At 40.6% G+C, this 13,145-nt stretch overlaps 1 protein-coding gene across 2 annotated transcripts in view; it reads right to left on the bottom strand.

Annotated features, from left to right (window-relative positions):
• RPAP1 (RNA polymerase II associated protein 1) overlaps positions 1 to 13,145 on the bottom strand; it is a 56,977-nt gene that overhangs the window by 30,930 nt on the left and 12,902 nt on the right. For both annotated transcript variants that reach the window (XM_087722356.1, XM_087722365.1), the window contains exons 6-7: positions 11,379 to 11,555; positions 10,632 to 10,871 (exon numbers count right to left, since the gene is read on the bottom strand). In XM_087722356.1, the coding sequence (XP_087578482.1) occupies positions 10,632 to 10,871; positions 11,379 to 11,555 (417 nt within the window). The remainder of the gene's footprint in view (positions 1 to 10,631; positions 10,872 to 11,378; positions 11,556 to 13,145) is intronic.

Genomic DNA, 13,145 nt, shown 5'->3' with positions numbered 1-13,145 from the left:
GCCCCGCCCACCCCACACCCATCCCTCCCATTTTGGATACAGCGTGCATGCGGACGCTCAGGGAGGGCAAAAACCGGGTCTACTGGAAGTTTGGGGAAGGCCATTTTCGCCCTCCCGTTGGCTTGAGCAAAGCCTCCAGAGCCCAGGGAGGGTAAAAACGACCCCCTCCCCATGGTGCAGGAGGCTGACTAGGCCACGCCCACCCAGCAACCGGGCAGAGAACCTCTTGCTAAAAATTTTGAAGCCCACCCCTGGAAAAAAAGTTATCCATCTAATGGTACACAAGAATCCTGCCCTAATATTTAAAACTTCTGCCTCTCCCTGCTATGTTTTCAAGTCAATGGCCCTATAGCTACTGGTTTCCCAGGCTTCTCTGTCATAAGAATCAGAGATTCTCCCTCAACTAGCCTTAACCCTTGCTTTTTGTAAGAAGAGAAATCAAGAGCAGAAAATAAGGTTAATAACCAAAACTGCATTCTATACACATATTAGAAAAAAGTATAGAAAAATGACAATCTAGGTTGCAATAGTATTTTTTAAACAAATCTTAGAGGAGTTTCTCAAACAGAGAGGTTATTTCATTTGAAACATTCCTTTGAATTCTAGACATTGCAAAAATAAAACAGAAAGAGCTCAAGGCATCTAAGGAACTAAATACAAACAGGTAAGAACTCAATTAGAACAACAAAAGTAAAGGCTGCAAGAGTAGCGAGAAAGTCTCAGAAAGGATTAGACATCAAGCTTTTCAAATATTTAGTTATTATAGGCTAGACAATATAGAAACAATAAAGAAGCAATCCACTGAGAATTTGAGGTAAATCCATAACATTACCTGTGGAATGTTATCCAGAATACAAGTTCTCAAGTATTAATACTGAAAAAATAGAATTTTAAAACACAAAAAAAGCAAAATAAATTTTCACCCATCCCTAAAGTCACTAACATCATCCGCAGATTCTAAGTAATAAACCACGAAGTCCCTGGAGATTCCATCTGTCTTGAATTCATTATATAAACTTGAAGTAACCACCCTTCCACTTTAACCTCAGATTCAATTTACCTTCTGCAATCTGAGGGAAAACAATATTGAAGTTGGAATTGCCAGATAGGTGACTATATACGGTATCCCGAAATAATAAATTAAGTAAAGAATAAATAAATACTGTCTGATTTAATGTGGTCTTATGTCTAGCATTTCTCCCGAAATTTTACTCTCCAAAATACCAGAAGGATCCCTTCTGAACATGCTTCCTATGTTCTCCCTCCTTCTATGGACTGAGAAACCTTTTACATGCCAGTTGTCCCTCTACAGCTCTCCCTCCTGCCTTCCAATATCATTCCCACATATCATGTTTCTGCTTCTCCACTTTGGACATTTTAAATTCTTTGCTGGCCTGCTCTCTATGGATTGGGACTGTTGCTCTGTGTGTACATTTGTGGCCATATTCTGTCTGGTTCACGTATGTAAAACACCATAAAAAGTTAAAACCATTGTTATAAATATCATTATACTTCCACCATTCCTAGATTTGGGTTAGAACCCAAAGGACGGCAAAGTTCCAGTCTAAAGACTGTGATATCCCTTGCACATATGCAACAATAATAATGTAATAATATCAGCTGGTAAAACGTGTTAAACGCCTCCCTGGAAAGTTAAAATCCAAGGGTCCAGGACCAGAGAATAGTTTTCACTTCCCTCCTGAATGTTAACAGGGCCATCTTTATGTCAGGGAACAAGGGTATTTTTTTAAGGCTCTGGCAAATTATCTTGTTCCTACCCCTTTAGTTCCATGAGTGATAGGAATATACAGCATGCCTTTCCTTTTTGTAGGAAAAAAGCCAAGTATCTAAAATGCTAACACACACACACAAACAAGATAAGAAAACTAAGGCACTCATTCGGATAAAAAAATATCTATGTAAATTTCTATTCAACTCACATTCAGTTCATTGCAAAATAAAATTTTTAATGCATCAAGATGGTGGGTGTGAAGCAGGAAGAAGGAACAAATAAACAGAAACTTGTACTGTTCTGGTATTTGTAATTAACTCTGTCTCTCTATGTTTTTTTCAATTAATCACTAAATGAGGAAAGCTAATTAAGCCACACTCTGAATCGGATTAGTAATATGTAGCTCAAACGTAAACACTAAAACTTTGTCAACAGGGGGGAAAAAATACTGTTATTTATTCTACTGTTATCAGCAGACTAATCCTCCTACAGATGCAAGCTGGCAGCCCAGAAGCTGAATAGGCACAGGATCTTTTCAAGCTTCTATTTAGTTTTTCATACTGCGATGTAGTCAACCTGTGGTGCCACTGTCTGCAGATTGGTCTACATGGAGCTTCACAGATATGGTCCACCCCACCCACTAAAGATCTACCCTTTTACATTTAAGATTCAGCAGCAAGCACTGCCCGTCCCAGTGCTACAAAACACAACAGGTAATGCAGTTCAATATTCCTTAGAAGCATTAAACAGGCATTGTATATACAAAATGTTAGTTTGGAACCACTTGAAACATCCCATTTTGAGTGCAAAAGGAATGCTTGGAGAAGTTCCAACCCAGAACCAGGAGTGAAATCCTCCTGGTTTGGCCTGACTTGGCCGAACTGGTAGGGACAATTGTCCCTGGTTCTGCGAACCGGTAGTAGAAAAGAACTCCCCCCCCCCCCCCGCTTTTAAAGCAATTTTTTCCTGCATGTTCAGGCGAATAGGAAGGAAAAAAATGCTTTAAAAAATGAAAAAAAGGTGGCAACGCCCACCCAGTCACATGACCCCATCACCACCAAGCCACGCCCACAGAACCGATGGGCAAAAAAATTAAATTTCACCACTGCCCAGAACCAGTTTCAATATTGAAATGTTTTCAAAACGACGGCCTGTTTTACAGTTAAAACAGGCTCACATTCAAAGCAAAGGGCATCCCTTGACAGTTTGCAAAGTTGCTTGCTCCTACTAGTGCAAAACGAATCACCAAATGCAGAGTTATCTCTGTTTGCAAATGAGATCCAGTGATTAGAGCCTTCTGCATGGATGCAGGAAAACCACACAGGACTTCTGTTCAATCGTAACAGACTTGGACATATAATTCTCTTTCAAATTATTTTACCCCACAGGCAGCTCTGTCGTTGAAATGCCACTTGGTATGTTCTGAAGGAAGAGCAGGCTGCAAATATTATAACCAAATAAGTAATAATGGATGCAGATGGCACCATTTATGGACTGGAGGCATGCATAGCAATATTTCATCCAAGGCAGTGCCTGAATTTCCACAACCTAAACAAACCATAAATGCCTGCCACAATCAATCAACATTTTCAAAACCCTGGGATAAATCATCCCCACTCTTCTGTTCCCAGCAGCCTTGAACACCTTATGGAAGTTGAGAACGGAAGGGACTGCTCCAATATCCGAGTGGAAGTATTCAGTGGTGGGATTCAAACATTTTTACTACCGGTTCTGTGAGTGTGGCTTGGTGGGCGTGGCAGGGGAAGGCTACTGCAGAATCCCCATTCCCTTCCAATCAGCTGGGACTCGGGTGGCAGAGAATAGATGGGGGTTGGATCAGTCAGAGGTGATATTTACCGGTTCTCCGGACTACTCAAAATTTCCACTACTGGTTCTCCAGAACTGGTCAGAACCTGCTGAATACCATCTCTGGAGGTATTCCAGACGGGGGGAAGCATCACTGAGAAGGCATGCACAATGGATCCCTAATAACTACATCCTTTCAAAGGAACGTATTTCCTCTAACAAATCTTCTTTGGCATCCAGATTCTTCTCAGAGCAGGTGGCTCGAAGATATCCAAATCCTGAGCCATGCAGAAATCCAGATAATTAAAAAGAAGTTCCTTGAATGGCAGCTAGAAGCTAGCTGGCAACAAATAAAGGTCCTATAGAAGAGAGAGCACATTGGCAAATACAGATCGGCCTGTAATACCTGGAGCATGGCTTCTTAGGTCAATTGCAACACCATGGCAAGTGAGCATCAATACTCCAGACCTAAGATGACAATGGCGTGACCGGTAGCCAACCAAGCTTCCCATTTGAAAAATGGCAGAAAAAGTCTGCCAAGGCCCTCCTGCCCACAGCTTCCACCTTGCTATTCTCACAGGAGCCATGAGACCATGAAAACATCCAGGCATCTACTGTTTGAATTTTTGGCATTTACTGACTTACAGGATCAAGTGAATTTTGAAACTGCATCATAGCAGTTCTGTTGAAGCATTACAAGTGATCAGGGTTTGCAGTGGTAGAAATTAATGTAAACCTGACTTATGCAGTTCCCTATTACAGCACAACCCTGAGGAAAGTATTACTATCTGCTTCAGTTTTTTTTTTAATCTGCAGCTTAATACCTGCAGAAAACCTAAACTGTGATTAATCTTAGGTGTGGTTTGGTGAAACAACACAGGTTTATATAACATGGATTAAAGGTGGTTTTTAAGGACGTGTTTCGGAGAAACTTCTCCGTTTTTCGCAAAAACTGAGGCCTTTTTGCCTTCCCTCAGCCCCCAGCAGCCCTCTGAAGGCTTCAGCAGGGCTGAGGCAATGCAAAAAAGCCTCAGTTTTTGTGAAAAATGGGCCATTTTTCACAAGAACTGAGGCTTTTTTGCCTTCCCTCAGTCCCTAGCAGCACTTTGCAGGCTTCAGCAGGACTGGGGCATGGCAAAAACGGGGATGTTTTTACCTTGTCCCAGCCCTGCTGAAACCTACAGAGTGCTGCTGGGGGCTGAGGGAAGGCAAAAACTTTTTTTTCTTACTACCTCTTCGAAAACTTGGTGCGTCTTATACACTGGTGCGTCTTATAGTCCGAAAAATATGGTAAATTTCAAAGTTCTATCTAAATACCTCATTTGCATGAGTCATTAAATAAATAGCCAATATAAATATGTGATTCAGCAATAAGATCACTCTTCTTTGGCTTTTACTGTTCGAAGATTCCAGGCAGAAGAATTTTTCATTACTTGCAAACTGTTCGTCTGCAAGAGATCAAAGATTGGATTTGGGTCCTTCAGCATGGAAATGTCATGTCCTATTACTGAAATTCAGACCTCTTAAGTGCTACCATTCTGAGAGGCAATACTAGCCTGGTAGAGATACAAACTGGCATAGCAAAAAGCATCATTAATAACCTGATGCCACTTGAGAAAATGGATATAGAATCTTGGAAAATAAAAAAACAAATCTTTCCATCTTGTTAAAAAATTAGTCTCTCAATTTGAATTAATCTCTCCTTGTGGCAAAAGCAGACTTCCTCTTTTTTGTTGGAGTTACAACTACTATTAGTTTTATTTATTGTGAATTTACTGCTTGTCATCAGGAGTGGTAGCTTTCCAGAGCTAAGTGCTAATGCAAAATTAATATTATTTCCCCTGCTGGGCACAATGTTCTATAAGTATAACTTCAGGAAACTTGAAAAGCTTCACTGACATTTTGAATTGCTCAATTCTTTCCAAAGACACGCTTATGTCTTTGCAAAGAAATTACCCTCTTGGGTCAAAGCACTTTGTGTTCCCCCGAGAAGACCAATCTGTTTTTCCCACCATTGCACTGCTTTTCTTTCATCAATTCTTTGCCAGTGTCCGTATTTTGCCAATAGTTTGGCCTGAAGGATAGTTTCCTCACCCTGCAGAAAGAGCATCAACAGTTCTCTTAAAGTCAGCACCTTCTTATTTAGCCTCAAAATGCTGAATATTAAAGAGAAAGTGTGGAGGATGTGTTGAAGAAAGTACAAAGGAGATTCTAAAAAAAGAAGAAGGGGGAGAAGAAAGGTTCTTTTGGAAGCACTAAATGGTTGTGCTCTCCCACTCTTGCCTCTTCCATGTTAAAGCTGATCTCTGAACAAGAAAACAGTAAACACAATACCTTATCTCACCAAACCACACCACTCCAATCCCAAAGTCTTATTAAGCAGGGTCCAAGTGACTGCTGAGATTTCAAAAATGTAGCACAACAAGGATCAGGGAAGAGAAGGGAAGGCTGTATGGAGCCAAGCAACAATGGAAAAAGAAGCACAAACCCCAAAGGAAACTTCAACTAAAGCTTGAGGATAGGTCTTAGCAACATATGGCTCCTTGAATTAACCGCACTTGTTTCACAATATCCAAAAGTAAGAAAAACAAATTGTTACTCTAGAGTGTTATGTACAACAAGCGGGGCTTTGTTTGACTAGATCATAATCTGCCTGTCTGTTTCAGGGGAAAACCAACAGGCTGTCAAACCTGCAGATGGTTCCTTTGGGATCTTTGGCCTGCCACATTAATATTCTACTCTACTATGCTGTTTCATTAGTGGGGAATTGGGAGGGAGAATAGTAAGGAGTAGAATGTGATGTTGTCAAAATTACATTCCTTTGTAGAATCCAAGGTCATCCTTTGTCTCTACACCTCTGCACCGGACTAGAACTGGATGGGTGGAACTGCCAGCACGGCAGTGGAAGATTGGACCATGTGATGGACTTGTGGGCATGGGGGCAAGATCATGAACTCTCAACTGGGTGGGGAAAACCCAGGAAGCTCAGATTCGGGTTTCTCCAGATTGCCAACATGACTCTCTTAATAAATTGGAACTTTGAGCAATACTTTGCCTTGGACTCTGATTTAATTTTGTATGTTATTTGGAATCCTGACACAGGCATTACCAGGATGCAATGCTGAAGAACCTGACATCCAGGCTATTTCCTAACTTCCAAAGCCTCTTCCTAGTGTGCATTTCCCTCCACTAAGTTCCTCCTGATCTCTCTCTTCCTTTCCTTTCCACTTATTTTTGACATTTAAATGCAGGTTCCTGACAGAAAAAGCCTGTCTTACTTCTTTTCTGCTCTAACTCACCTGTCAGGAACCTAACAATCAATAAGCAGGGTATATATGACTTTCTCTGAAACAGGAGTGTCAAACTTGATTTCACTGAGGGCCACCTCAGGGTTGTGTTTGACCTCTAAGGGCCGGAGTGGGCATGACCAGGGTGGGCATGGCCATTTGACATTACTCATGTCAGCGGCGCATGTGGTGGCCCAAGTGGTCTGCCAGTGAAAACGGGCTCCCAATTTCTGTTGCTGGCTGGGACGGCATCCTGCAATCCTCTGCCAGTAAAACCAGAGCTTGGGAGCTCCATTTTCGCTGGCAGAGGGTTGCAGGAGGCCGTCCCAGCCAGCAACAGAGATTGGGAACCCGTTTTTGCAGGTAGAAGTACCGCGGACTGGTGCTTCGCTGTTTCCAGGGTGGGCATATCTAAGCACCCTGGGGGCCAGATCTGGCCCACGGGCCTTGAGTTTGACACCCCTGCTCTAGAAGGTAGTCATGTTCATTTGCAGAAAGCAAGCATTCACAGACATTTTTCACTGCTCTTATTTTCTAGCAAAAGTCACACAGGATGGTACTTCTAGACATCTTAATCAGATGGCTGTAAGTAACTCTGTTTAGATCCACCAGCAAACGTCCTACATACCAGAAACAGAAAAATGAATTGAAGATATGAACAGAATATGAAAAGTATCGATCAAATAGCTTTTTGCCATTTTATCCACATCAAAAGAAACCAATACAAAAATGAAGCTCGCAGGTTCCCGCTTACAGATTTGATATTAATGAGCTGTGGCAACATCTCGACAAGCATCTGTCTTACACTAATTCCTTTTATTTAATTTAGACCAAAGAGAAGCAAGGAGTCGCTATAGTCTGCCAGTCTACAATTATCTCAAGAAGTGAGCCTTTAAGTTTAGTCAATTCTTGCCGAGAGCAATTTTATGTGTTCATCTATTGAAAAAATGTATGTGGCTGCCCACACATAATTCTGGGCAGCCAACAATCAGTTTACAAAAAGTCAATATAAAAAGCCCCACAACCAAATCAAAAATAATCCAACATAAAAGAAAAGCAAGACACCATATTAATAAATTCAGAAAACAAACACACATATATGGGGCTGTCCTAACATCCTGGTGCTACTGCCTATAGAAAAAGCCAAGTCATAAAAGCAATTCAAAAAGCCAAAAGGGTAATCTAAAGGCAAAATTCTTAAATCCTACAAATCTCATCTATCTCTGCTACAAGAGATAGTCCATCAAATAAGTGGATCTTACTACTACACGATGCACCTTGGGAACAAAAAGTAAATTCAGTCTTAAAATCTTCATGGAAAGCTCTTCTTCAGACTCCCCTAACAAATGAGATAAGACAATTAATTAATTAATACCTATCTCATTTTGATGCCAAATAAAAGTCTTTTTATCTCAGTATGTGGCAGAACATGATTTTAATTTTTATTAGAACTTCTGTATATTGTACAGAGGATTTCCTCAATCAGCCACCTTAAAATACAGTATGTTAAATAAATGTCTATCCAAGGCTTTATTTTGGACTCTCAGAATGAAGGAAACCAGTGTGTATTTGGAACGAAAAAAAGGCAAAAATCCTAATATATTAATTGGAAGCAAGCAGATATTACTATTGGATGTAGGTAAAGCAGGTAAGAATTAAATTGGCCTACACTCATTCTTTCCAAAGGACACCAATGGTTCCAAATCTTTTCCTACTGATTCTATGAAAGAGCGCTTTGGTATGGGCACAGCACTGAAAGGCCCCCCTCGGTGTCAGCGCTGGTGAGCTGAGCTGTTTTTTAGTTCATCTGAGGCACAGCAATCCACTCTGCCACGCAAATCAGTTGAACTAAAAAAACAAGGGAATATAGGACAGGGAGCAACCGGGGCAGGAGGGCAGGGCCAACCAGAGGTGATATTTGCCAGTTCTCTGAACTACTCAAAATTTCCATTACCGGTTCACCCGAATCAATCCAAACTGGTTGAATACCACCTCTGATGTGACCTCTCAAGAAGGGAGTATTCAAAGTTAGTCCAATTGTGTCTAATCTTGATTTGATTTTTTGATTTTACTTTATTTGTATGCCGCCCTTTTCCCTGATGGGACTCAGGGCGGCTCACAATTCAGGGGGAGGGAAGGACAAACAAGTTACAAACATGAAGACAATACATCGTTAAAAAAAGCGCAACAGTCATACCATTCGAGTGGGGTTGAAGTCTTTAGCCCCAGGCCTGTCGGGACAGCCAGGTTTTAAGGGCTACGCGGAAGGTCTGGAGGGTGGTGAGGGTATGAATCTCCACGGGGAGTTCGTTCCATAGGGTCGGAGCAGCCACCAAGAAGGCTCTCCTCCGGGTAGTTGCCAGTCGACATTGGCCGGCTGATGGAATTCAGAGGAGGCCTAATCTATGGGATCTTATTGGCCTAGTGGAGGTAATCTCTAATTGTCATGCCTTTTTTCTGTGATATGCCCTCCCAAAGAACAAAGCAATAGCAGAAAGAGCATAATAAACAGGTAGTCCTCAAGTTACAACAGTTTGTTTATTGACCGTTCAAAGTTATGTCACTGAAAAAAGTGACTTATGGCCATTTTTCACAGTTATGACCTTTTCAGCATCCTTATGGTCATGTGATTTACATTTGGATGCTTGGTAACTGGTTCATATTTATGACGGTTGCAGTGCCCCAGGGTCATTTGATCCCCTTTTGCAAACTTCTGACAAGCAATGGGGAAGACAGATTCACTTAACAACTATGTTAGTAATTTAATAACTTCAGTGATTTGCTTAACAAATGTGGCAAGGAAAGTCATAAAATGGGGCAAAACTCACTTAACAAATTTCTCATTTAACTACATAAACTTTGGGCTCAATTGTGGTCTTAAGTTGAGGACTCCTGTAAAAAACGGAGGCTTTCATGTACTCACTAATACCCTGACACTTTCTCATTCCACCACAAATTTCCAAGTTGGGCTTTGAGAAGGATTGGCAGCTTGCAAGAAACAGTGTTGTTTTGCTCTGCTCTACAGAACCACCATGAAGAAAGATTTGATTCAGGATGACATTCTGACTCGAAATAATTAGGTGCCTGGATATGAACAACGCTTCCACTTGAATCACTGAGACAGAGCATTTCAATTCACACAGGCACTTCATCGATAATGCTAATAGAAGGGTTAATGGAGATTCTGTCATCCAGGTCATGGTTGTCCCAAAGGTGCTTTTTCAAGAGGCAACTGGACTTTCTGGTTTTTCTTTGGATCCTTCCGTTTCCCACCATCCAGTCAGAGCTGAAGAAGCTTCTTGGATGAGAAGCGAAATGTCTTCAAAGAAAAACCAGAAAATCCAGTTGCCTCTTGAAAAAGCACTTTTGGGACTAACACAAAGGTCTTTTCTAAATATATTGAAACCCTTAAGCAGCAGAATGAACAAATCCTTTGAAGATTCACAGAGCCCTGGTAAATTCCCTATACATTCTCTGTGTGAACAGACGTCTTCCATTAAGTATCAGTAGCCATTAGAAGCATTAATCTGGATTATACCCAAAGTTGAGTGGAAAGAGTTTCTCTTCTCCACCCAAAGGAGCCAGAATAGGAAGAGCTTTTCCCTCCCACTAAGACAAGCGTCTTCTTGGGTCTTCTTGGTAACTTTTGGCGCTCAACAAAAAAAATATGCAATTGTTCTAGTTTGACTGGGTGAAATGAACATCATGCTGCAAAACTGAACATGAATGTGACATCTGAAAACCTGGCATCTTTGCTCAGAAGGGTAAGTTACTGCATTGATTTCGACAGTGATGCCTTCTCTTACCTGCAGCATCCATTTGTATAGGGGCTTCAGATCTCAGAAAGACCTCTGTGCCTGGTTCCTCTTCTGTGTTTGCTTTCTGTTGCAAAGCATCTGTCAGTGTTTCAGCTGCCTCAGGCTGGGATTCAGGCAATGTTTGGGGCTCTGTAAGGCTTGTTGGCCTGGCTTGTTCACTTTTCCTTTCTCCTTCTTTCATTGTGCAAGCACGGTAGCGTGACTTTAAGAAAACAAGTAAATTGGGATCTGAGCAACGAAAACAGGACAAAATATAAACTTCGTTAATGGTCCCCTTTGATGAAATAATATTCCACTTTTTTCAGTCAAATGACTCAATATCTGGAAACATCTAGTCTTCGGGTAAGGGATGCTTTGGGAGTGCAAATTAAATAAACACATCCCAATTTATGCCATGAAGCATTTTCTTATTCTGGGAGACCCAGGATAAATTTTCTGTTTCATGACTTTGTTATGTGGACTGTTACATAAATTAAACATTCAAAGAGGAGGGTGTCAAATATGGAAACCAATATGTATCTTTGAATTGTAAACTAACAGAGCTTTGGTACTTTGGGCTCTAGTCTACTGCACTGGAAATTTATTTCATTTGTATTTTTCAAATATTAAGGAATGTGTCATGCCTTAACTTCAGAAGAAAGGTAATCAAAATACATAATGAATAAAGCACGTCAGCTGATTTGCAGTTTGCCAAGATATGTATTGAGCTAAGGTAAGTCAGCAAAAATAATTTACCTAACTGAGCCATCAGTCGGTTCTGCTCCTCCAAGATCTGTTCTTTGGACATTGATTGCAACCTTTCCAAATTTTCTTTGTGGATGTTCTGGGCTTCCTGCTCACCACTCTGGCTTCCAAGACCTTCACCAGTGACAATGCGAGGCAACTGACTTTGTATGCTACCAACAGATTCACCTAAAAAATCAAGGGCACTTAAGGTGTTGTCTAAAATAGGGTACACTATTCGTCTCACTATCCTTCAGAGTTATATTTTGCTCTTAAGCTTTACTTCCCAAGAAAAATAAATGCTGCAGGTGCTATAATGAGGAAAGTATCCAGTTACATTTTTTGCTCTATAATTTAAAATTAATAATCTAGCTATATAGTTGGGTTGTAGGGACGAAACAGAGTTCCGTGCACCTTCGGCATTTAGTCATGCCGGCCACATGACCATGGAGACATCTTCAGACAGCGCTGGCTCTTCAGCTTTGAAACAGAGATGAGAACCGCCCCCTAGACTCGGGAATGACTAGCACATATGTGCAAGGGGAACCTTTACCTTATAGTTGGGTTTATTCCTGTAATCATAATACCATGTTTCCCCAAAAATGAGACTGGGTCTTACATTAATTTTTGCTCCAAAAGATGCATTAGGGCTTATTTTTAGGTGGTATATTATTTTTCCAGGAAATACAATACTAAATGCATCAAGTCTGGCTGACAATCTTAACAGGGACTTATTTTTGGGATAGGGCTTATATTATGAGCATCCTGAAAAATCATGCTAGGGTTTATTTTCCAGTTGGGTCTTATGTTCAGGGAAACATGGTAGTTGGAAGAGGAAGCTTTACCCCAAGAAAAACACTTGTAGTGTTAAATTTTGACTAGAGATAGTCCTCACTTAACTTCTACTTGTTCAGCAATTGTTCAAAGTTATGACAGTGCTAAATGAGAGAGACCTACAACCAGTCCTCGTAGTTGTGCCTATCCCAGCATCCCCGATTATATGATAACAACTTGGGTACTTGGCAACAGCTTGCAATTATGGTGTTATGGAGTCCTACAATCATATGATCACCATTGGTGATCTTTATTGCTCGCTTCCAATAAAGACAATGGGGAAGCCAGCGGAGGTTGCAAATGGGGTTTTTTTTACATTACATTTTATTTTAGAAAATGTTTAATTTAAAATACAAATGAAAACAAGGACAATAGAAGATAAGGGGGAAAGGGAAGTGGAATAGAGTGAGGGGAAAAGAAACAAAATAGCATTACTTTTTTCAGTGCAGTGAATTACATAGTAAGATTATAATCTCAATTTTTCACATAAAAAGTTAGTACTAGCCATTTCTATAACAACCACCTATTTAATCATCAAAACCCAAGATCAAAGTTTCGTTTTTATCCCTTCTTTTTGTATCGCAATGCCTCTTCCCTGCAACAACTTCTCCAGGAAATTTCAGACTGCCCCAACCTGAAATCCTTTAAATGATCCTTGAATTTTTTTCTCTTCTCCTTGAAATTTTCTTCTCTTCTCCAAGCTCTGGGATGGCTCAGGGGGTATTTACTTGGTGTGTTCTGTCTCACTTATAATGCATCTTTGTTTCCTCTGTTACATTTATTCCATTTTGCTTGATTTTTGACATATCTATAATTTTTAATTTCTACACAATAATATGTATGGATGTAAAATGAGTGTGAGTTGGGCAGCCTTCCAAATCTAAATTATAAAAATCGCGGGGTGGCAGAATGCAATTTCTTAGTGAGGAAGAAAGTCTGAAATTG

This window comes from Thamnophis sirtalis, unplaced genomic scaffold, assembly GCF_051295495.1.
Source record: "Thamnophis sirtalis isolate CommonGarterSnake01/CBP01778 unplaced genomic scaffold, rThaSir2_p1.2 scaffold_1, whole genome shotgun sequence".
NCBI classification, from domain to species: Eukaryota; Metazoa; Chordata; class Lepidosauria; order Squamata; family Natricidae; genus Thamnophis; species Thamnophis sirtalis.
This window is presented reverse-complemented; position numbering and strand designations above follow the sequence as displayed.